The following is a 23,537-nucleotide window of genomic DNA, read 5'->3' on the forward strand; positions in this document are numbered from 1 at the left end:
AGGGGTTGGGGCATTTGCAAACCCCTAGCTGTGGCCCAGCTGCTGCTCCATGCTGGGACCTGCAGGAAGCAGGTGGTCGGCCATCTCTACTCGCGTCCTGGCAGGAATGGAATTTCTGTGTCACATGTGGGCCTCAGATTCTTCGGCCAGAGCCACGTTATTCTGAGGAGTCTTCAAGCAAAAGGGTGATCTGCCCCTACAAGTTACAGAGCTGTTTCCATGGATACATTTTGGATGGATGTACCTGCTCATTCGTTCATCTTAGGCAAATGTCTGAAGTCAGGTGGGAAAACTGCTGTGGGAACATGATACCAAATCAGGCTGAACCTTACCTCAAAGGACATCTGATCTCAGAGAAGGCTTACACACAAGTTAGATGAATGAAGGAGGGGAAGCAGGTTTGGGAGTTTAGAGGAGAGAGATTAATTCCAGTTAGGAGGAAGACAGTTTCCCAAACTTTACTGTACATAATAAGAATCACCTGAGAAACTTTCCCTATGGGGTCTCTTCCTTCTCATAAAATTCTATGATTCCTGTATCTTTTTAGGGAAGAAGAGGCTGACTCCCTTCATGGTATTATCATTTAAGATGGAGAACGTAGCCTCTAACAATAAATCGAACAAAGATATTAATCAGAATTCTTTTGTAGAGAGCCAAGGAAATTTCAAATTTCATAACTACAAAAGGTTTAAAGCTTGAACACTGCTGCCCAGTTTTCATGGTCTTTTTCTTCAATCAGTGGAGAAGACAGAGTCAAGAGGAAACACAGAAGTGTTTGTGATCAAATCCGCTACTGCTGAGTAGAGCTTCAAAGGAAGCCCAAATCATCCAAAAATAAGCCTGGAATGAGAAGAGTTCCATCTGAAACAGGAAAGGGGATCACACACAGACATTCCACTTCCAAAGTTCCTTCCCTGGCGGAGATCCGAGCCCCGTGGGCCACAGTCAGGAAACGGGAGGGTCCATGAGGAAAGAAGCAGACACCTGATCCTTCGAGCAGTTCTGTTCTCCTCGAGCTCCCAGAGAACTGGAAAAAGCCACAGAGCTAATTACCACCACTCAAGCATGAAGTGGAAATATCCCCCAAATGCTTCCCTTTTAATAACCTAGGAGTTTTTAGATCAACACCCATCACATACCTATTCCCTACCACTGCGGTCAGGACACAGGTGGGTGACAAGGACCTCGAGGCCACAAAAGAATGGGTAAGAGGAAGAGGATGCTTTTTTTCATCACTAGCAATTATTGCTTTCGTGTTACAAGCAAACAAATGATAAATATCATTTTGGAAATATAAAAACAGACCCTACAAGGGAAAGAATTTTAATGAACAGAGAAGACCAGTTTGAATTCAGCAAAAGGCTGAACTGGCAAGTATGAACTCTACATTTTAACAAGAAAAGGACTTCTGGTTTTGAAATGCATCTACGGTGATGAGCGAGGTTAACCAGCTGTTGGCCGGCAGAAGGGCTAGACCATCTGCTTTAATGTAGCTATAAATTTCTCACAAAAGTGTGTCAACAAGCCCCTCTCCAGTGCTGTACGAGCATATGTGATCAGACAATCTTTCCGAGAGTACTGACTTGCTTCCCGGATTTCTTTTCTATGTAGTGTTAAGACTGTCATGGTCTAGGGGCACCTGGGTGGCTCAGTCGGTTGAGGGTCCGACTCTTATTTCAGCTCATGTCATGATCTCAGGGTCCTGGCATCGAGCCCCGCGTCGGGCTCCCTGCTCAGGGGGGGAGTCTGCTTGAGAGTCTCTCTCACCCTCTCCCTCTGCTCCTCTTCCCATTCGCGAGCACATTCCCTCTCTCTCTCTCAAAAGTGAGTAGATAAATCTTTGATAAAAAAAGACAGTTATGGTCTAAATGTTTATAAACTTGGAGTCTGCCGAGTTTAATCAAATAAGATTTTTAGGGGGGTACTTCTTGCCCCCATACCTCATAATCATATTAGTGAATGAGATAAACATAATAGAGACCAGTATAACGAGCCTAGCACAGTCTGCTGACATTTAATGAGCACCTACTATGTGGAAAAGCACTTTCACATATACTACTTACTAGATGGACCCTCCCCCAACTGCAGTGCTGGACCCCCTCCCATTTTACAGAGGAGGAAATTGAGTGGTTTCCCTTTGGTCGCACAGCTGGTAGGTGGGCCAAGCTGGGATAAGAACCCAGCTCTCCGGACTTCCAGCCCACTCACTGTTCTTCCACCCTCTGGCCTATTTCCCACCGAGCAATGGGAGGTGATGCGAAGAAATGCAGTCACTCCGGTTCAGCAGAAAGACCGTCCTGTCTGCTGTGATGGCTGTTTATTTTAAGAAGGCAGAGCAGGAAAGGACTCAGAAATGAAATATACACACCTTAAACAATTTACTTTAAACATTCATGCCCCAATCTTGTGATGAAAGGCCAAGGTCTTTTCTTTTGAGGATGGATCTGTTGACTGAAGTTCCATGGTCTTTCTAGCAAAACCACACCCGCAAGGTCCCAGTGCAACTTCCTTCAAGGAGAGTTTCACTAACTTGTAAAGAGAAGAATCCTCCTAGATTTTAACCACCACCATGCCCCTTGTTTATTTATACTGATGCGTCTCAACCACACCTAAAACGACAGGAATTTTTTTAAAGATTCTATTCACTTATTTATTTTAGAGAGAAAGAAAAAGAGTGGGGGGTGCAGAAGGACAGGAGCAAGCAGACTCCATGCTGAGCCCGACGTGGGGCTCAATCCCACGACCCTGAGATCATGACCTGAGCTGAAATCAAGAGTCAGACCCCCAATTAACTGAGCCACCCAGGCACACCAGGAAATTCTTTTTTTTTTTTTAATAAAGTTGCTTTTCAAGTCTTTCCAAAACACACAATGTAGTTTTCAGAAAAACAACTTCTCTTCACACTCAGATTTCATCAGTTTATATAATATTTCATTCAATTACATAATCACAAAAAGCAAGTGAAAGTGGCAAAAACAAGTTTGGAGGGAAAAAACACAACTGCCCAGTAAGCACAGCACTCTCTGGGAGGGAGCAATGACAGCCCCCACGGACCTCAAGGACGGAAAGAGCAGTTACCCTGGCCGGCAGGCCCCCGGAGGCCAGTTGAGAAAGCTTCTATCACACACACCTGTAAGCACCTTGGGGGCAAACGGTGAAAGTTTCCATCAGAAAGCAGAGCCGTTTCTCATGCAGCTGTAGCAAAAATTAAATAAGAATATGTAAAAGCTCTCAGCCCTGGCCTTGAAACACAGAACTGCTCAACCAACATGAGTTCCTTCTCTGTCTTATGTACCTTTCTCCCATAGCGCCTAGCAACATACTTCAAAGGGAAAGCTGTGAAGATGGATGGATGGATGGTGGATGGATGGATGGATGGATGGACAGCCCGACAGACAAATGGTCTGGTGGAAGACCTAAAAACCCTTCAATTTAGTAACTTGGTTGGCTCAAATGGCCCAAATAAATGAATCAAGAAGCTGTATCCTGAATCAGAGTTTTCCCTACCCCATGATGAATGAATTCTAATTTTACCAATGAGCATGGAGAGAAAAAAAGGAAGGATAAAGGAAAGAGACAAGCAGAAGAGAATTGTGAAAGCATCAGTCCTGGATGGTCAAGAAAAGAACTGACTCGTTGGTAGATAAATCTCCCCCCCCTTCCCCTTCTTTCCAAATGTAGTTATTGAGAATGAAACAACATTAGCATGGGTGTCACAAAGAAATGTACAGACGGCTAAATCCAGCATAAAGGTAATTTACCTTTAATTTTCAATAAACAGCAAGTCTCAAAAGTTAAAAAGGAAATAGTTCCAGAAGGACCACCATGTGGTTTGGTTTCAAGTACTTCCCATGTGCTAAACGGAACAGTTAACTGGAAAGATGTTTAAATCCTGAAATGAAGCAGGTGCCAGATACATGCTTTCAGCGATAGAAGCAATATGAATGGAAAAGAGGCAGAAATGGAAAGAAAGGCCCTAAACATATCTTTTTTTTTTTTTTTTTTAAATGAATCACAGGAGATAAAGCATTCACACACTGGAGATTTTTTGTTTACAAGAAGCTCAAAGTGCTTAGAAAGCCATACCTAAAACCTGGGAGGGGACACTGTACTCTGCGGAGAAAAACATCTCAGTTTTAAACAGGAGCCCCAAATCAACCTACCCCTCTCAGTTTCAGCTAATTCCCATCTTCTTTCTGACGATCCATCTTTGGTCGGTCCAACTGAGCTTTACAACTATTAAGTCTTAGGGGGCCTGGGGGGCTCGGTCAGTTAAGCTTCTGCCTTCCGCTCAGGTCATGATCCCAGGGTCCTGGGACTGAGCGCCGCATCAGGCTCCCTGCTCGGCAGGAAGCCTGCTTCTCCCTCTCCCACTCCCCCGCTTGTGTTCCCTCTCTCGCTGATTCTCTCTCTCAAAAAATAAATAAAATCTTAAAAAAAAAAAAAACAATTAAGTCTCAGGGCGCCTGGGGGGCTCAGTCGGTTAAGCGTCTGCCTTCAGCTCAGGTCATGATCTCAGGGTCCTGGGATCGAGTTCCGCATCAGGCTCCCTGCTTAGCAGAGAGTCTGTTTCTCCCTCTCCCTATCCCCTGCTCATGCTCTCTCTCTGTCTCTCTCAAATAAATAAATAAATACATCTTAAAAAAAAAGAAAAAAAACACTATTAAGTCTCCAGGCATCTCCTTAGCTAATAACAAGCATTAGCTCACCCAATTTGGGAATATGACTCTCTGAGGACAGCCTCACTTGTGTTTTTAAAAGACCATATGAGAAGAGTCAATGGCCTGTTGTTTCTCTAAGCCTCAGCTGTTCCATCTGTTAAATGGGGATATAGTGGAACCTACTTCAATTAGCTGTTGTGAGAACCAAACACTTAGTGCATCCTGTACAACAACGCCTCGATCCTGCTATCATTCTCCTGCTCTGTATCATTAACAAAAACACCAACAAAAAGGATCTCTGAACAGTAAAACTGGCAGAGTTGAAAAAAAAAAATTGGTTAATGCCTAGTCTCAATGAGATGCCTCCCCACCTGGTGGGGGATTAACTATCTAAACCCTTACGAAAGCAGCATTTGGCAACAACAGGAATGCTTGCTGCAGCATCACCTGCAAAACTGAATGCTAGAAACAAAGTATAACCAACAGCCGAGAAATGGTTCAATAAATGGCTGTAATGCTCACATGAGTGTTTCTATTCTAATAATGAAAAAATGATAATTTTTTATGATATGATAATTTAAACATTAATATCTGTAGGGGCGCCTGGGTGGCTCAGTTTGGTTAAACGTCCGACTCTTGGTTTTGGCTCAGGTCATGATCTCAAGGTTGTGAGATCAAGCCCCAGTCCAGCTCTGCACTCAGCAGGGAGTCTGTTTGAGATTCTCTCTCTCCCTCTCCCTCTGCCCCTCCCCTCCATTCATGTACACACACACACCCTCTTTCTTAAAAAAAAAAAAAAAAATCTTTAAAATCTGTAGCCAAAACTTGGAGACCTTATATGTCATATATAAATATATTTAAAATATTACGCAATCACAGTTAAATTATACACACACATACATACACGCGGAAAATATGGAAAAATATTTGCAGAAGTACAAAATATTATGTTAGGTATTTCCAGATGGTGAAATTACAGGTCATTTTTATACACTGTGAAAAGATAAGTGCTCTGTGTTTTTGAAATCCTGTAAAAAGAGTTTATTTTAAAAATCAGGGGAAAAAAAATTTATGAAGTTTGTGTGACGAGGAGAGGAAAAAGTACATTAGAGATGTCCCCCAGCCCATTTCCATGAAAATGAACTGGAAGCACATCATTAGGAGCTAATACCTGAACACACAGAAAGAAGGAACAGAACAGGACCCTCTCAGGCCCAAAGCTTGAGCTACGTTAAGCCTGGGGTCATTTCCTTTAAGACCCAGGCACGTGGGCATTGCTCATTTTCGTGTACCATCATTTGTGTGTTGGCGGGGGTGGAGGTTGGGGCGGGGGGGGGAGCCTCCCAAACCTCAAACCACATTTGAATGCATAAGCAAGACACAGTTCTATAGCATTCTGGTGGTTTCCCTAGCAACCTAATCTCTGTCTTCTTTTACCTCAGCCACAGATGATACAGCCTTGGTCCTACAAAGTCCCTGAGGTCACTGCCCACTGCAGAGTGGCCACCCATGGTAGGATGCTCACTCACTAAGAAATCCTAATTAACAAATTTGTTCACACCAACTTCATGCCACAACGATTTTAAAGAAGTGAATCTTGACCATCTGAGTTCCAAACTGTCTGAACTTCCTGTTACCAAAATTTAATTTTAGCATCATCTAAACATAATTAATCTTTCTCACTAAGTGAAAGGAAAAAGGAAATCACATTGAAGTCTCCAACTTTACTAAATAGTACAGTGTCTAAACACATACCTGCTGTTTCTACCTCAGGTCCCTTGAGTAGCAAGTTGGCGCGGGGCGGGGGCGGTGTGCGTTGTTCCAGACCTAATTTTAACAGGTGAGTGTCAAACTGGAAAACCTCCCACCACGGGTGGTGAGCAAGGCTTTGACATCTGAACACTACAGACAGAATATTATAAAGAAGCCAGTGGCGGGGCACCTGGGTGGCTCAATCAGTTGGGCGTCTGCCTTCAGCTCAGGTCATGATCCCAGGGTACTGGGATCGAGTCCCATGTCGGGCTCCTTGCTCAGCGGGGAGTCTGCTTCTCCCTCTCTCTACCTGCAGCTCCCCCTGCTTGTACTCTCTCTCTCTGTCAAATGAATGAATATTTTTAAAAAAATAAAGAAGCCAGTGGATCATTTCAAAAAGGGATGGGGTAACTTAAGTCACCTACTTATGATTCAGTTAACTATCAGGGGCCTTTAAACATTTTACAGAATTTGTGTTTTTCCCCTTAAAGGCATTTTTCTACAAAAATATCTGCCTAGATAAACTGGATAAAGTCAGGTGTGTCACCCACAGACTCATTCAACCATAAACATCTATCAGGGACCTAAGCATAGCAGGTCTTAAGATTTTTCTTTTTTCTTTTTTTAAACGAATCATAGCCGATAAAGCTTTCACTCACTCTGGAGATTTTTAAGCTCAAGTGCTTAAGAAGACATACCTTAAACATGGGAGGGGACACTATACTCTGGGAAGAAAAACATGGCACCGTGATAGGCCTCAGGGACACATGACCCAGAGATGGTCTCAGGTTAGTGGATCAAAAACATCTTCAGTGGGCAGAAGCACACAGGGCTTGCCCGCGCCCAGGGTGGCTAGTGGAAGCATGCTTCTGGGAGTAGCTACACTGTGGTATCACAAGTTGAAAGCACCCCAGTTTACCACGTCAGGTTACTGTTCTGGTGTTGGTGGGTTTTTTTTAACTCGTTTTCCCAAATCTCATTTTCTCCATGAAGACTCAGCATGATTTTCAATTTTAAGCCCAAACCCTTGACTGAAATTCTTTATCATGAATGCCCAGAAAGTGAAAATGACCACACATTTTACTATTTTGAGCACTCTAAACTTTTTTTTAAAAGATTTATTTATTTTTAGAGAGAGAGAGAATGTGTGTGCGCACGCACGAGCACGCGAGTAGGGAGGAGGGGCAGAGGGAGAGAGAATCTCAAGCGGACTCCCTGCTGAGTGTGGAGCCCAATGTGGGGCTCGATCCCAGGACCCTGAGATCACAACCTGAGCCGAAACCAAGAGCTGGACGCTTAAGCAACTGCACCACCCAGGCCCCCGGGCACTCTAAGCTTTCAGTGAAAACAGCTGTTCATGTTCCTAAACAGAAAAAAAAAAAACCCTCACCTCGGCACCCATGAGCCCAGCTTCCTCCTCCGCCCCCAGCCCCAGCTGCACAAAAACCATTCAACCCTCCTTCAGGGCAGTAAGCATGGACTCTCACCCCATTGCAAGGACTGTGGTACCTTCAGGAGCTGCTAATGCAAACGGGGTCCAACCGTTCCTGTTCTATTTCTCCCCTTCTCTCCATTTATCTATTTAGGAAAAATTGAATTTTTTTTATTATTTATTAGTATTTAAAATATGTGTAATGGACAGTGAGGTTTTTAGAAAATTGTATGTAACTCAGTTTTTGAAAGCAGTCTGGGCCATGTTGACATCTCAGGTGGTCTGGGCTCCTTCAGGAATCTAAGAATCCATTCCTTCTGGTTTTTTTTCCCCCTCTTTCCACTGTGACACGGTCAAGGCCAAGTTCCCAAGCTTTAGTCCACTAACTCAAAGGCTGGGCTATCTCAGTTTTAGTCCATTACATGTTAAACAGCTGATGGCCTGGAAAACGTGTAACAATGAATATGGCTGACACCTAATCAGCATTTCTGTGTAAATAAACGGAATAAATGATCAGAAATCATTCTGCTGTTAAATCCATACTTTCATTATTTAGACACCCTGCAAGAAATCCAAGAAAATAGTATGTGGTATCTGGGTGTGACAGGAACAAGGCTTCTCAACTGCTTTGAAAGAATAAATGCCCCTGAGTTTTAAACCTCCCGTACAGAAGGCCGTCATCAGAAAGCTATCACCCAGCACCCTGAAGGAAAATTGGTATCACCTGTTTACACTACATAAACAGGTTGTACAACTTACTGGATCATAGCTAATAGCTATTTTCCACACAGTTTAAAAAAAAAAAACCCACTGCATCATTACACATACCTTCTTTAAAAAAAGTAATTTATCTATATGCTCAAGAACTACCTCAAACTATAATTTCATATTACTTCTGTTTTATATATGTATTATGTTATTCACATGTCTGGATACATCCATATTTAAGATCTTTTATTTAACAGAATTTTTTTTGGCCTTTATTACATATCAAAGTTTCTGTGTTTTACCCTCAATAAAACAGGTTCCAATATACAAAAAAAGGTGTGTGTGTGTGTTTGTGAGAAGTGTTACCATTCCTCCTATCCCCATTATCTAGCCAATTTCAAAAGTACTAAGACAAATAATTTCTCATTTCTTCATATTATTACAGCCACCCACACCCTCACCTCAGACTTAGGATGCAGAAAGCAAAAGCCACCTTCACCTCCAACAGTAGCCATTCCCAGCTCCTGACCAGGGGATGTTTCAACACAAGGTAAGAGAGGGAGGGTGAGACTTCCTTCAGGGGCTGCAGTGAAATGGACACCACAAGGCTGTGAGTTTGCCAGGATGAAAAACACCATTATTTATCCAACACCTAGGGAGTCCACATCACATGGGGTACACACAAGCCTACCCTCGAGGAGCCTCTACAATATCCAACCTCCATGAGAATCTCCCCATGCAAGAATGGATCGTGATTTAACCCTCTCCAAAACAGTTACCCTTTCTGTCTTTTGTGAGCTACCCACCGTCATTCTTCAAAAAGTTTCAGAAGAGTAATAAATAGCCATTTCCATTCAGAAAATGAACCCTGAATCAAGAGTTGGCAAACCACAGCCATCAGACCAATTATGGCTCACTGTTGTGGTAAATAAAGTTTTACTGAAACACAACCAGGGCCATCCATTTAGCTATTTTCTACAGCTGCTTTTGCTCTACAGGGCAGGACTGAAGAGCTGCAACAGAGATGCTGGATCTCTCAAAGTCTGAAGTATTTACTCAGTGGCCTTTAAAGAAAAAGTGTACCCTAAACGGTACAAAGCATTTAAACCTCTAGGAGGTCCACAGCATTATCAGCAGGAAGCAGCCCTTACCTAAACAATGCCCTCAAGTGGTGCATCGGACCGAGAGGGCAGGGGCCCTGAGATGGGCTGTGCTTCTTACCAGCTTTCATGACAACCACAGGACTCTGGCAGGTCTCCGCTCCTCTGGCTAGGGCGTCGATACCTACTTCATGAAGCTGTCTTGAGGATGGGACAGAATGACATATATAAAAAGCCCCTAAAACCAGGCCTGATATTCCTCAAGGTGCTCCATTAAAGCCACTGACCCACCGCCCATCCTTCACCAACCATGGTGATCTGAGTATGAAACGTGAATCACTGAGATACCGACCTTCAGTCTTTATGGCCCCTTCTGCCATGATCTCAAAAAGGATCAGACTCAGAGCAGTTTAACCCAAACAAAAGATGCAATGCTCCCACTTTGCTGAGTCACAGAAAGTTAAAGGCTCGGGATTTTATGTTCTTGTGTTTGGGGAAAAATACTGTGGACGGTTTCTGGATAAAATCTTTCCATACCAAATTTCAGGCAGCCTAGGGATATATGGAAAAGACCCAGAGCTTAGCCATCTAGGGTCGTTCTTTGAACACTGTGTGTTTAATCTTATTAACAGAGAGCAAGTAGAACAGGGTATCCCCAGACAGCAACAAAACCACACCACCACACACTAGCCAGAACTGTGAAGAGATGATGTTTTCAAGAGCTGTGAGATCCCACTCCTGTTGCTTCATGTGGGTAGAAGTGACACCAGCCAGAGCACAGAGCAAATGACAAGAAACAAGATAATCAGGACATGGTGAGGGGCAGGATGCTTTCTGCATCCTAAGTCTGAGGTGAGGGTGTGGGTGACAATGTCCTAGGCCAGAGGCAGCCACATCTCAGCCTCTCCCCCATCCTCCCATTCCACCCCATCGCCTCTGACATTTGCAAACCAGAACCAGGCACAGCCTTCAATCACCCCAGGCTTCCCCCAGACCTTCCCTTCACTTTTCCCTACCTCAGGGCAACTGATCTTAAATACAAATCCCAGGAAGTGGGAGGGGCAGGGTCTAGGTATCAGTTTCACAGCTGGGAAAACTGAGGCTCAGCAAGAAGTTGTAGCCTGGCAGCAAAGTCACAACTGTCGGACTTACCTACCACTCCATACCCGACCCCAGGGCCCGGCAAGTCCTTGGTAGTTAATACAGGTAAGTCCAGTTATTCAGGGCCTACGTTCAAATTCCAACTCTTCCATCGACTAGCCATTGACCTTGGGGATGTCAACTGACCTCTCTCTCTGCCCAAGTTCGTTCATCCGTGAAACGGAAATAACAGTAACCTACCCCGTGAGGCCTGAGTGAGCTCGGACAATGCTTGGCCCCAAGCAGGTGTCCATTAACTGCTGGCTTGGGGCCAACCCTGCTACTCGCTGGGTTGAATCTACCTGACCTCAATCCCCATCTCTGGACCACTTTCTGCCCTTCTCATTCACATAGTCATTCCCCAAACACACAGACAGCAATTTTTTTTAAATTATGACCTGAGAAAAGCCACCTCCTAGGATGTCAGTATTAAAGCATCAGGCAACAAGAGCCTTTTTCAGAAAGCCATCTGGCTTAAGCTGATAACGTGCCACAAAGTAAGCCGATAGCCGCGGTCGGTCACGTGCGCAAGCCTCAACTGAAAACTTGAGCCTGACATGTCCACTCAAAGAACATTTCTTTAATACACTCAGCACACGCCCCTCAACGACACGCCACTGCGCTCCCGGGCCACTGCGCTCCCGGGCCCCAGCTACGAACACCGTCCCCGGGGCCATTTATTCTTTTTTTTTTGGGGGGGGGCCACTGACAACTCCAGCAGCGAACATGTTACATTCAGTACATTTCTTCAGAGTTCTGCCCTCTAACTACAGGCTGCTACTGCTTCCGGGCCGCAGAAGGGCCCTTCCCCGAAACCACAGACCAGATAAAGAGCAACGTGAAAGGCTTCCCAAGAAAAGAGGTCCCTTCAGCTGTTCTGGCTCAGGACCCTCCACCGGGTCACCGAGTCCCAGCCCACACCCAGCAGAAAGAAATCCTTGCGCAGGAAGAACTTGCTAAATCAACCGAGGGCTCAGCGACAGGAAAATGCACGGACTCGGGGTCACCTTGACCCCCGGATCAGGGGAAGCAGGACCTCCTGCTTGCTGGGCTTCATCCGTTCCGATCTCAGGGTTGCAGCACACTCTGTCCCAGAGGGAGGGAGCTCCTTGTGTGCTCTCTCCCAGAGCCGCATTCCTCCTCGGGGGCGGGGGTGGGGGGGAGACCGTTCCTGGTCTGTCAGAGAGCCCCATTCTGTCCATTCCATTTTCCTTAAAGGATATTCACTCCCCAACTTCAAAACTCAGTTCCAAGGCCACCTCCCTCGGGCACCCTTTCCGGGCTGTTTCCAGAGGCTCTGACCATTGTTACACTTCCCCGTCCACTAGGAATCACAAACTCTGTAATAATTGGATGGGACTCAGGAAACATCTATTCCAACTTCTCACCCAGTAGAGGAATTTCTTCTCTACATCAGCACTGTCCAAGAGAAATAGGATGCAACCCACGAAGTTAGCCACAGGAGTAATTTTTAAATTTCTGGAGCCACGTTACCATTAAAAGAAACAGGAGGGATTAATTTTCATAATATATTTTATTTAACTCAATATAGCTAGAATATTGTCATTTCAATATGAAACCAACCTACAAATCACTTGATGAGATACTTTAATTCTATTTTTTATATCAAGTTCTTTAGAATCCAGGGCGTATTTTCTTTTTTTTTTAGATTTTATTTATTAGAGAGAGAGCATGTGTGAGAGAGAGAGAGAACATGAGCAGGGGGGAGAGGCAGAGGGAGAAGCAGACTCCCCACTGAGCAGGGAGCCCGATGCAGGGCTCGACTGCTTAACCAACTGAGCCACCCAGGCACCCTCCAGTGTGTATTTTCCACTGAAAAATACATCTCAATGCAGACTAGTCACATTTCAAGTGCTTGACAGCCATCAAGTAGCCAGTAGCTACAGTATGGGACAGGACGGTTACACCACTGTCTGTGGGCATTCCTACAGTGCAGGGGAGTATGTTCCTTCTAACAATATACAGGAAAAAACACAATTCCTTCCTACAAAGACAGCACATTGGTATGTCATTTAGCAAAGGCTACCCCGGGTAAGAAACACAGGGCGTATGCTCAGTCCCAGCATTTCCCTGTTAATTCACTACAACGGGGACTTTAGAGATCTCATAGTCCTTCTCATGACAGGTGAGAAGGATCCCAGGTCCTTCTCATGACAGGTGAGAAGACTGACATCCAGAAAATGAATGTGAATAACCTGAGGTCACACAGATAAGCAATAGCACAGGGAGGCCTAAAATCTACATATCTAGTCAAGGGTTCTTCAAATATTAATACCACACACACACCTATCTACTTGGTTACCACTCTCTGCAGTCAATGCATACTTTAAGATTTAAGATTAAGGCAGTTACAGAAGGCAACACAACTCTTTCTCCCAATAAGCCCCAAATTTCTGAGATCTAGGAAATGCAACAGAATCTCACCAATTCCGTCCAGTGTCCACTTCCCACCCTTACCTGGGATGTGAGGAATAGGGTAAGAAAACACAAACAAGGAAGATAATCATAGGCACAGCAAAGCATGCCTCTTAATTAGGAGTAAAGCACAAAATGTGCATTATGACTCTATCCTAGACATATCCACCCCCCCTTCCACCTCTAACAGACACTAACAGTAAACTGTGGGAACCTTACAAAAATGGATAGTAACCTGCAATGATTGTTGAAAAGCGCTTCTAAAGAATGATCTCATGGAGTCTGTTTTAATGAATCTCCCCCTAAAGACCCTGAAGTTTGTGCCCCCACCCAATACCTGTGGTAGGTTACCTATCACTCTGCGATCTCATTCACTCTGTGACTTGACTGCAGCAAATTCTCTGCTTGACCCTGTGACCACCTATCTGAGTTATCCATCCATTTTGGGACAACTGTCAAAAGGAATCCACAGATTAAAATTACCCCAAACATATTCAGTTCTGTGCCCAGGCACATGGGGCTTGCCTAGCTCTGGAATGTCTGGATGGGACACATGCACCAGGCAGGTGGGAGAAGGACTGGGGTAGCAATTCAGAAAAGTGGATCTCATGGGAAAGCCGAGATCAATTCCCGTGCCAACAAGAGGGAAACCCAGCAATGCTCTGTGGGATGACAGCCGGTTAAGGCCAGACCAGAAAGGAATCAGCTCAAAGTTATGCCCAAGTGAAATGGCTGGCTAATAACTTTTCATATACTACATCTTTTGTATGTTTTTATTCATTACAACTATGTTGATAGACTATCAGGGGAAAGGATGTATGTGGTAGCTTAAAAAAATACCAAAAAGGCCTTTGTAACATTTACTTTGAAGAAAAAAAAAAAATACCCCTTTTCTTTGTAGGCGATACTATGACTAGGACTTTCTTCCATGAGGATGTTGGGGGAGGTCCGCAGTCAACAGAACCACTAGAAGTAACCTGCACTCAAAGAATACTAAAAACTTAGATAATCTTAACTCACTGATCCCCTGAGTGCCCATCACAGGACAGCTGTATAGACTTGGCTGTAGGAAAAGGTCTCTTTCCCATCACAGATTCTCAGGCAGAGCAGCAACGTCTCAGGTTATTTACATTCCAGAGCTTCTGGATGCTCCCAGAAATATCTTCCTGCTCCTACCCGCCCCCCCCATGAGGGTGATGAGGTGGATCATCGTCGCTGACCTGCCAGCTAACAGAGCAGCCTCAGCTCCTAAGGAAGGAAGGACAGGCCCAAAGCATTCCTGCGGATAGTTGCCAGGAAAATCCCGAGGATGAGACTCTTTGCCAAATGAACTATTAACCTATTTTTAAATGTTTGACCCTCTTCTCCCATCCAGTTTGCATTTTAAAGAAATGCGTTCTAGGGGCACCCGGGTGGCTCAGTCGTTAGGCGTCTGCCTTCGGCTCAGGTCGTGATCCCAGGGTCCTGGGATCGAGCCCCGCATCGGGCTCCCTGCTCCGCGGGAAGCCTGCTTCTCCCTCTCCCTCTCCCCCTGCTTGTGTTCCTTCTCTCGCTGTCTCTCTGTCAAACAAAAATAAAAAATAAAAAATAAATAAAAAATAAAAAAATAAAGAAATGCGTTCTTCAGAAAGAAAAAAATTCTCTGTTTCGAGAAGTATTACAGAAGCAAATGTTCCCATCTACTCTCTCACCGTCTGTCAGTTTTCCTGGTGAGAATAATAGTGTCTAAAATGTAAGACACAGGGCGCCTGGGTGGCTCAGTTGGTTAAGCGACTGCCTTCAGCTCAGGTCATGATCCTGGAGTCCGGGGATCGAGTCACGCATCGGACTCCCTGCTCAGTAGGGAGTCTGCTTCTCCCTCTGACCCTACCCCCTCTCGTGCACTCTCTCTCACTCTCTCAAAAAAATAAATAAAATCTTTAAAAAAAATAAATAAAATAAAATGTAAGACACACTAATAAATTACATAGCGGGAGAGTTCTTCCCTTCCCATAGATCAGAAGAAATGGCAACTCACAATTCTGAAGAATTTTTGAGAAAAACAAAAGTTTCACAAAGTGTAAACACTCAAAGGTTCATGCTAAACCCTGTGAAGTATATTCTTATGTCAAGAACTCCAGGAGTCGAGATACTTTACCCTGACCCGGCTCAGTCTCCACTAGCAAGGTGACCTTTGCCAGCTGAGTATCCTTCAAGGTCCCAGTGGTCTTACTAAAAAAGAGAGTAAGTCCCATGACTATTCTGGGATAAGCATAATGTGATATATCTAGAGAGGGTCCCGACTTACAATGGTTCAACTTACGATTTTTTGAACTTCACAATGGTGTGAAAGTGATACATATACATTAGAAAACGTACTCTGAATTTTGAATTCGGATCTTTTCCCCAGCTAACAATATGTGGAACGGTCCTCTCCATCGACGCTGGGGCTCCCGGTCAGCCCCGCGACCACAAAGGTCAACAACTGATACACCAACAACCATACCATTTGTCACTTTTAGTAGAGTATCCAATAAATTACATGAAATATGCAACACCTTATTATAAAACAGGCTTTGTGTTAGATGATTCTACCCAACTATAGGCTAATGTAAGTGTTCTGAGCATACGTGAGGTGGGCTATGCTAAGCTACGATGTTCCGTAGTAGGTTAGGTGTATTACATGCATTTTTCTGTTCACGGTAATTTTTAACTTGCGGTGGGTTTATGGGGACATAACCCCACTGTAAGTCAAGGAAGATCTATATTAGCAAACACGATAACCAATGTGAACAGCTCTTTACAGCTTACTTACACGTCTCATTATCTTCTGCCCATTTTTGACAAGAACACCCTGAAGCTCAAATAACTTGCTCAAGGCCACAGAGTTAGAACAGGGTGTTGGGCTCTAGTCTTCTAATGCCAAAACCTCTAACAGTCTAATAAGAATGCTTAAAGATCAGTCAGGCACTCTATTCCTCATCATAAAACCACTTCCCAGTGAAGCACTACCCCACCCTCCCTTTTCGGCTCTGCAGCCCATAAAGAGCAGAGCAAGACGTGGACCAGAAAATGATGTGCTTTTGAGCCAGGCGTGCTAAGTGCAAGCGCCCTGTGGCTCAGCCCAGGCATGGGTACTTGCCAAGGGGGCCAGCGGAGCCCCGCCTGTGTACCAAGCAAGTCCACCGAGCCCTTCTAGGGAAGCGTTTGTTCCCAAAGTCGCTGCAAATGATTCCAAAAGGCAAGACGTTCGATGCCAACTCTGTTGCAACAGCCAGCTAGACAAATAAAGGAGAAGGGGCGGTTACTGAGTAGATTCAATTAAGAGAGATTTAAGCATATATCAACAAACACAATGATAGGACTCTGTATTTTGATTCAAACAAACTAACGTAAAAGACATTTGAGTCATGGGCGCCTGGGTGGCTCAGTTGGTTAAGCGACTGCCTTCAGCTCAGGCCATGATCCTGGAGTCCCAGGATCGAGTCCCGCATCGGGCTCCCTGCTCAGCGGGGAGTCTGCTTCTCCCTCTGGCCCTCCCCCTCTCATGTGCTCTCTCTCTCTCTCAAATAAATAAATAAAATCTTAAAAAAAAAAAAAAAAAGACATTTAATGAGTCAGAGACGCCTGGGTGGCTTGGTGGGTTAAGCATCTGACTCTTGATTTCAGCTCAGGTTGTCATCTCAGGGTCTTGGGATCGAGCCCCGTGTTGGGCTCTGCACTGGGTGTGGAGTCTGTTTGAGATTCTCTCTCTCTCTCTCTCTCCCCCCTCTTAAAAAATAAAAATAAAAGACATTTGAGTCATTGAGGAAAACTGAGTACAGACTAACGGTGTGAAGAAATGACTGTTAATTTTGTTAGAAGTGATAACAGTATTGTGGTTACAGGCTGTTGTTTTTTTAAAGCCTAATCCGTTAGTGGTTCCTGCTTAAGTGTAGATGGGTAAAGTCATGTGTGCATTCTGCTTGAAGATACTGCAGCACACGAAACAGGAGGGCCATGCACGTCTGAAAATAAGCCTAGCAGCAAGTTGATGGTTGTTGACCTGAGTAATGGGTAAATGGGGTTCATCAGAGTAGCTGGTCTCCCTTTGTGTGTGTGTTTAAAAATTCCCATACTAGGGGCACCTGGGTGGCTCAGTTGGTTAAGCGTCTGACTTTGGCTCAGGTCATGATCTTGAAGTCCTGGGATTGAGCCTCGTGTCAGGCTCCCCGCTCAGCGGAGGTCTGCTTCTCCCTCTCCCTGGGCCCCTCCCCACCACTCGTGCCCTTTCTCACTCTCTCCCTCTAATAAATAAAATCTTTTTAAAAATTCCCATACTGAAAAATTTTTTAAATGAAGCCACAAAAATTAGAAAGATCTATTTCCTTCTTCTTGACACATACGTCATTTTAGAGGCAGAGTAAGTTTAAAAAAAAAAAAAAAAACATTTAGTCACAGATGGACTACATGTGAACAGAGGCCAGTTCCCTCTGCACTGAGCCAAAACAGAGCACAAAGACACAAAGGCTCAGCAGCCAGTCTGTGCCAAAGAGAGTTCCAGGGTCACCTCAAGCCCACCGCCCAAGCATCATGCACAAGGCAGATACACACAGCCCTCGCCTCAGTCCAAATTTAACCAGGAGACAAGGGCCTTCTAATGACACACAGGACCCCCAGGTACCAACCTCCTTAAAAAGGCATGAGACCCCTCAGTTCATACATCCAACCCACAGGTGGGTTTGGATCTAAGCTGATAACCTCATTACTAACCCATTTCAAGTTGTCAAATTACAAGCATTATAAAATGAACTCCTTCTCCATCTGCTACGGACTGAATGTTGTGTCCCCCCCAGAAATTCATATACTGAAGCATTAATCCCCAATGTGATGGTATTTGGAGGTGGGGCCTTTGAGAGGGAAACAGGTCGTGAGTGTGGAACCCTCATGGATGGGATTAGTGCCCTTATTAAAAAAAAAAAAAAAAGACACAAGAGATATGATTTTTTCTGCCATGTGAAGACACGGCAAGGAGGCATCCAACTACAAATCAGGAAGACAGCCTCACAAGGAACCCAATCAGCCAGCACCTTGACCTTGGATGTCCTAGCCTCCAGAACTGTGAGAAATAAATTTGTTGTTTAAGCCTGTGGTATTTTTGTCACAGAAGCTCAAACTGACCCACATACCATCTTTGCATTATTTCAAAAGAAGGTGAACAAATCCCAGCAGTTCTGAAGTCTGTTGTATAGGACGTTAATAATCTACCAGCTTAACTCTGACAAATAGTTCCTTTACAAGAACTCAACACTAGTTAAGAACTAGAATCGTGGATGATCTGAGATGAAACAGACAAGTTGCTATGAAAATTACCTTTCTGTCCTGCTCAGAACAGTTATTTCTCACATTAGGGTAGCTTTAAATACATAATGGCCAAAGGGTATCAACTACCACACTAGTTTAAGAGCTCAGATTCTATTGGTTGCCAGCTATAATTTATCATATAGTTTCCCCCCTGAAACTATATCTTGATCCATTTTAGTGACTCACATCTCAGGAATGATCATATATACGTGCATATGCCTTTACCTGATAATATCAGGAAAGTTTTTCTTTAAATACAGTGAAACACTTGGATCACAGCACATAGAGCAGCACTCTAGGCTTATTCCAGAAAAGCTACCTAAAAAATCACATGGAGCCGCTCAGCTCATTTCTCAGGAGATTAAAGGCTAAGAACTATGATTTGACTCCAGAAGCAAAGAGCCAAACACCTAAACCACACTGTTTCCAGTGGTTAAATTATAAAGTCCATAGAAATTCTTGGGAGGAAACAGACAAGGTACAGTCGTCATAGCATCAAAGGGAACTGTGTAAAATTACCTGGTCATCTTCTGGATCTTCTCCCTAAGCAGAGTGATGGAATAACACCTGGGCCACCCCACTCTCACCTGGGCGCCCTCCCTCCCTTCTTACAGAAACTTCTCCCAGCCCCTGGATCACATTTCCCCTGGGACCGGTTTCCCAGAGATACTTCTATCCTGACCAAGGCCCTGAAGGGAAGGATTGTGATTCACGCATCTTCAAATCAGCAGCATCTAGCACAGTGCCTGGCTCGAGGCTGGCATTCGAATGCCTGCTGAGTGAACAGAAGGTGGATGGATGGATGAGCGGAGAACCCATAATCCTGAGGAATTAACAAAATATACAGGAAAAAACAGAATGTACTAAAGTACTGTGAAGACATTAAAGAATGGATATTAAATCAACTTCAGACAGTGAGAGTGATCCTGGAGTTAAATGAGAGTCCAAATAAAATAACTAAACAGAAATAAATACAGGGACACACCACTGTCGGGCGGATGTGGTAATCACTATACCGTGGGAACATCCATCAAGGACACACCATTGTAAGGAGGAACCCTCCTCCTGACTCTCTCACTGTTAAAATCAGACCTTGTGATCCATTTCTCATGGACGCTGAGTAACAAAAGCCACAGAGTGTTAGAAACAGTCTGTCTCTACCCTACTCAAAGGGACTGCCCCTGCCCCCACAAAATAGGGCAGGGGGGATGGCCATTCTAACCAGTTAGATCTCAAAACCGAGCAACTGTCCCAGTGATATCCTTGGACTTTAAGGCAGTCCACACATGTACATTAAAGAAAAGAACTTTGAAAAGCCCTGCACCAGTTTTGGGCTCAACTGTGCGAGATGACAAGGCGCAGGGCAGCCTAGAGTCAGGTTTCAAAAAAGCGCAACCATATGAGCAATTTGGAATAAGCTGTGCCACGGAAACACAAGCCCTAGAACAGGGCGGCATTTTAGCCAGTCAACAGGGGAAGGAGGGGCAAGAAACCAATGATACAAGATTATAATTAGAAGGTATATTATGGTAGAGAGAAGGAAACACTCACATACACACAGACACACACACATATACACACACAGGGGTGAGGCAATAAATCAGCAAGGCCTCCCCCACCATAGCACAGATCACTGCCCCACTCCTCCAACAGAATAGGAACTTCCTGGGTTATAGCTTAACCCCCACTCCCACTTACTTGCCTGGACTGAGATGCCTCCCACTCTACACCAAAAAGGAAGCTGCGGCTTAGTGAGGGAATTCAAGCAGTCCCGTTTCCATGAAGGATGCTCTCAGTGCATATAATGTGAATGGTGCTGAAAGCCTCACGGTGGGGCAGCACACTGTGCTGACTCGGCACAGGAAGCCCAGAACCCTTCCCTCTGATAGCAAATTCGCCCCCATGACATCCTGGTTCTCCCCACTCTGAAGGCTCCTTTCCCCACCTGGGCCAAAGTGGGAGGAACTGATGCCCTGAGGCCATTTTCAATCAACAGACAGACAGGGAGGCAACAATCAGTGAACAGGAAAAACCAGACCCAGCCCTGCAGCAAGATGCCCCAGGGCAGGAGAATGCGCTTGGTCATTAGGAAGTTTATCACTCAGAACCTTCGTCCTTTGAGTAAAGAGCTTCAGTAAGAAAAACTCAACTAACACACCTATGTTTTAAAAACTGAAGTCGATCTGCTTTTTCCAAAAGAAAGGGTAATACTGAAAAGTAAAAAGCCTGGGAAAACGTCACCCAGAAACAACTCCAAAATTATATAGGTTTATTTCCTTCTGGGCTTTTTTTTTTTTTTCTGTCCTAAACAGATGTATATTTGTAAACAGCCCAGGCCTGCGTGGGCTGATAATTACAGTATCTAGACAAAGAGCATGCTTCATGACCCAGTTCCCCAGTGCCCACCAAAGCACGCGTTCTTCTCTCAGGCTAATCCAAAAGGAATCTGCAGTTGAGAACACACATGTGACCATCATGCATGAAAAGGCCAAATGATCAGGTAGTGGGATCCTAGCAAAGCTGCGGGCACAGACACCGCTGGGAGAAAACATAAGCCACAGCCTTCCCAGCCCAGGAGAGAGGCAGCAAGCTTCCCTCCTGGACCCACCTGTTCCTACAAACGCCACCCTCCAAAGATGGGGCTGGGAACGAACCTGGGACATCAAATCAGCACAGCAGGGCCTCATAAAGGGTTTCCCTATTTATTCAAATTACCAAAGCCGCTTTAGCAAAGAGCCTGTTCACAGTTTGCTCATCACACATTTAGAACCTAATACGCTTCTTTACATTCATCTGTTTTCCCTGTCTCCCCCGCTTAGACTAAGCAAGCCTTAAGTTTTGAGGCTGTGCTTTATTTACCTTCGTGTCCACGTTGTCTAGCACATAGGAGGTGCTCAAGAAATGTTTGCGGAGTGAATGTAAGAGGCATTTAAAATGGAAGAGGAAGCCAACTTCAGCTTCGTTTTACATTGAAGAGAAAGGAAAAGGATCTATCCCAGTCTTGTCTGCAGGCTCTGCTCTTTAGTCTCAAAGTCGATGGTAAAGGCAAGGGTGGCGTTTTAGATCTATTTATCTCATTTGCTACTAACGCTGAACAATATTCCAGAGTACCTCCCGATGGTGTTTGGGAAGACCAGAATCCAACAATGCCTGAGAATGAAGAGAAGCCAGTCTCCACATTTTCTTAGCATCTAACACAAACAGCACCCCCAGCCCCCACGGGGGCTCCAGAAGTAACAACAGTGATGTTCACCACTGTATTCTGGGGCCTGGCCCGTAGCAGGTGTTCCATAAATATTTCTGAATGGTACTAAATGCCAGGTACAGCAGGGGGACACCAAGACAGAGAGGGCTCAGGCTCTGCCACCAGGAAGCTTTTCCTTCTAATGCAGTGGTTCTTGGTCTAGGGCACCCACGAAAATTACCTGGAGATGGAGAGATTTTCCAAAATACTCAGGAGCCAAGCTCTTTCCAGACCTCTTGAATAACCTCTGAAGACAGGGTCTGGTACACCTCCTTTTCAAACAGCTACCCAAATGATCTGAATACACAGCTGAGAACCTCTGCCCCCACAGAGTAAAATAAAGCCACTGTGACCTTCATAAATACTGGGACATAGGCACAGGGAGAGGAGCGAAGCCGGTAATGTTTTTTTATTTGTAAGCATCAAAGCTTCCCTATACCTGATAGCACTCTGCAGTCAGACAAAGCAGGCAGAGACCAAGGGCAACTTCCTAAGGGGCTGAGTGACTGAGAAACGTGGCCCTGAGCCACTTCTGATCCAAAGGGCAGCTACTCACCTTTAGCCAGATGAGGACCCTGGTTGTCAGGGCCCCGCCCCCACCCCAACCCCCACACTCAGAGTCGCTGTGTCCGGTGCTGTCTGGATGGCCTCGGGCACAGAATCAGGTGGCCGGCACCGACCTGCAGCCGAGGCCTACAAGTCTGGCTCTTCAGAAAAGGAGCACCTGCAGCACAGCCATAAAGTCCCTCTCAGGAACTAGCACACTGTGCTGTGAAGTTTTTCCTTCGGCCACTTGATAAAACCTCATACTAAGTGAACAACACACGTTTGTTGACAAAGTCATAGCCTCAGGTGCCCTTCTGCTCAAGGAGGCTTCCCACAAACGCTTTGGCACAGAGCTCTAAGTGAGGCTAAGGACACTTGTCCCCTGGCGGGAAGGAAAATCCCCAGCGCCCTGTGTTCTCTGGCCCGACCGCAGTCCCCTCCTCCCGGAAGCCTCCAGAGCAGGGACTCGGGATCCTCAGGAAACCCAGGCTTGCATATGTATGCACCATCCACCCCAAATGACCCACCTGCCCCATCCATGCCCCTGCCAACGTCAAGTATAGGAGCGTCCCCGCTTCTGCTTTATCCCACACTCCTTAATGCAATAGGTTCTGTGAATTCTTGTCCCTTTCTTGGCTCCTCTGCCACGTGACCCATTATTCACCTACATACAAAGGCTGCTTTCCTCTTCCTCCTCCTCAAAGGGCCCTTGGAGTATCACCTTCTGCTATTTTGTCTTTGTCCACCCCAGTGTCCTTTTGTAAACGGCCTGCCACGCACGTGCAAAGCACAGTAGATACAAAGAAAAATAAGATGCAGTCCCATTCTTCAAGAAGGGCAAAGATACACAGAACCGAAAATGATGATAGAAAATGCAATGGAAGAGATAAGCCCCTGGCATCAGGGGAACACAGGGGATAAGCGAGGCTCACAGGAAGCCTTCTCAAGAGACAGTGCCCAGCTCGAGTCTAAGAGCCGAGGATGAGTCGGTGATGGCCACGTGGTGTTGGCAGACAAAGGACAGGGAACAAAGCACAGAAGTCACCCCATGCCTGGGGAGGTGGGAAGAAACTATCCAGACTCTTGGGTGGGACAAGAGGTGACGTCCAGGTGGGGAGCGGCAGGGGGGTACGCTGGACTGGCGGGCAGAGGCCAGAGCCCGCAGGGCCACCCCCTCTGGAGGCCTTAGGGTACCA

General features: G+C 45.3%; 1 protein-coding gene and 1 long non-coding RNA gene across 2 annotated transcripts in view; both read right to left on the reverse strand.

Moving 5' to 3' along the window:
* Positions 1–1,426: 1,426 nt before the first annotated feature.
* LOC145720978 (uncharacterized) lies at positions 1,427–10,474 on the reverse strand. The gene is made up of 2 exons (XR_014144384.1): positions 10,006–10,474; positions 1,427–9,854 (listed from the first exon to the last, which is right to left on the reverse strand). It is a non-coding gene; the product is annotated as an uncharacterized LOC145720978 (long non-coding RNA).
* A 1,019-nt stretch (positions 10,475–11,493) lies between these two features.
* LOC102743838 (protein MTSS 1-like) overlaps positions 11,494–23,537 on the reverse strand; it is a 74,554-nt gene continuing 62,510 nt past the window's right edge. The window contains exon 4 of the mRNA XM_081816531.1: positions 11,494–16,486. Coding sequence (XP_081672657.1) covers positions 16,404–16,486 — 83 coding nt within the window. The 3' untranslated portion in view covers positions 11,494–16,403. The remainder of the gene's footprint in view (positions 16,487–23,537) is intronic.

This window comes from Leptonychotes weddellii, chromosome 4 (assembly GCF_054177405.1).
Source record: "Leptonychotes weddellii isolate Sample4059 chromosome 4, ASM5417740v2, whole genome shotgun sequence".
NCBI lineage: Eukaryota > Metazoa > Chordata > Mammalia > Carnivora > Phocidae > Leptonychotes > Leptonychotes weddellii.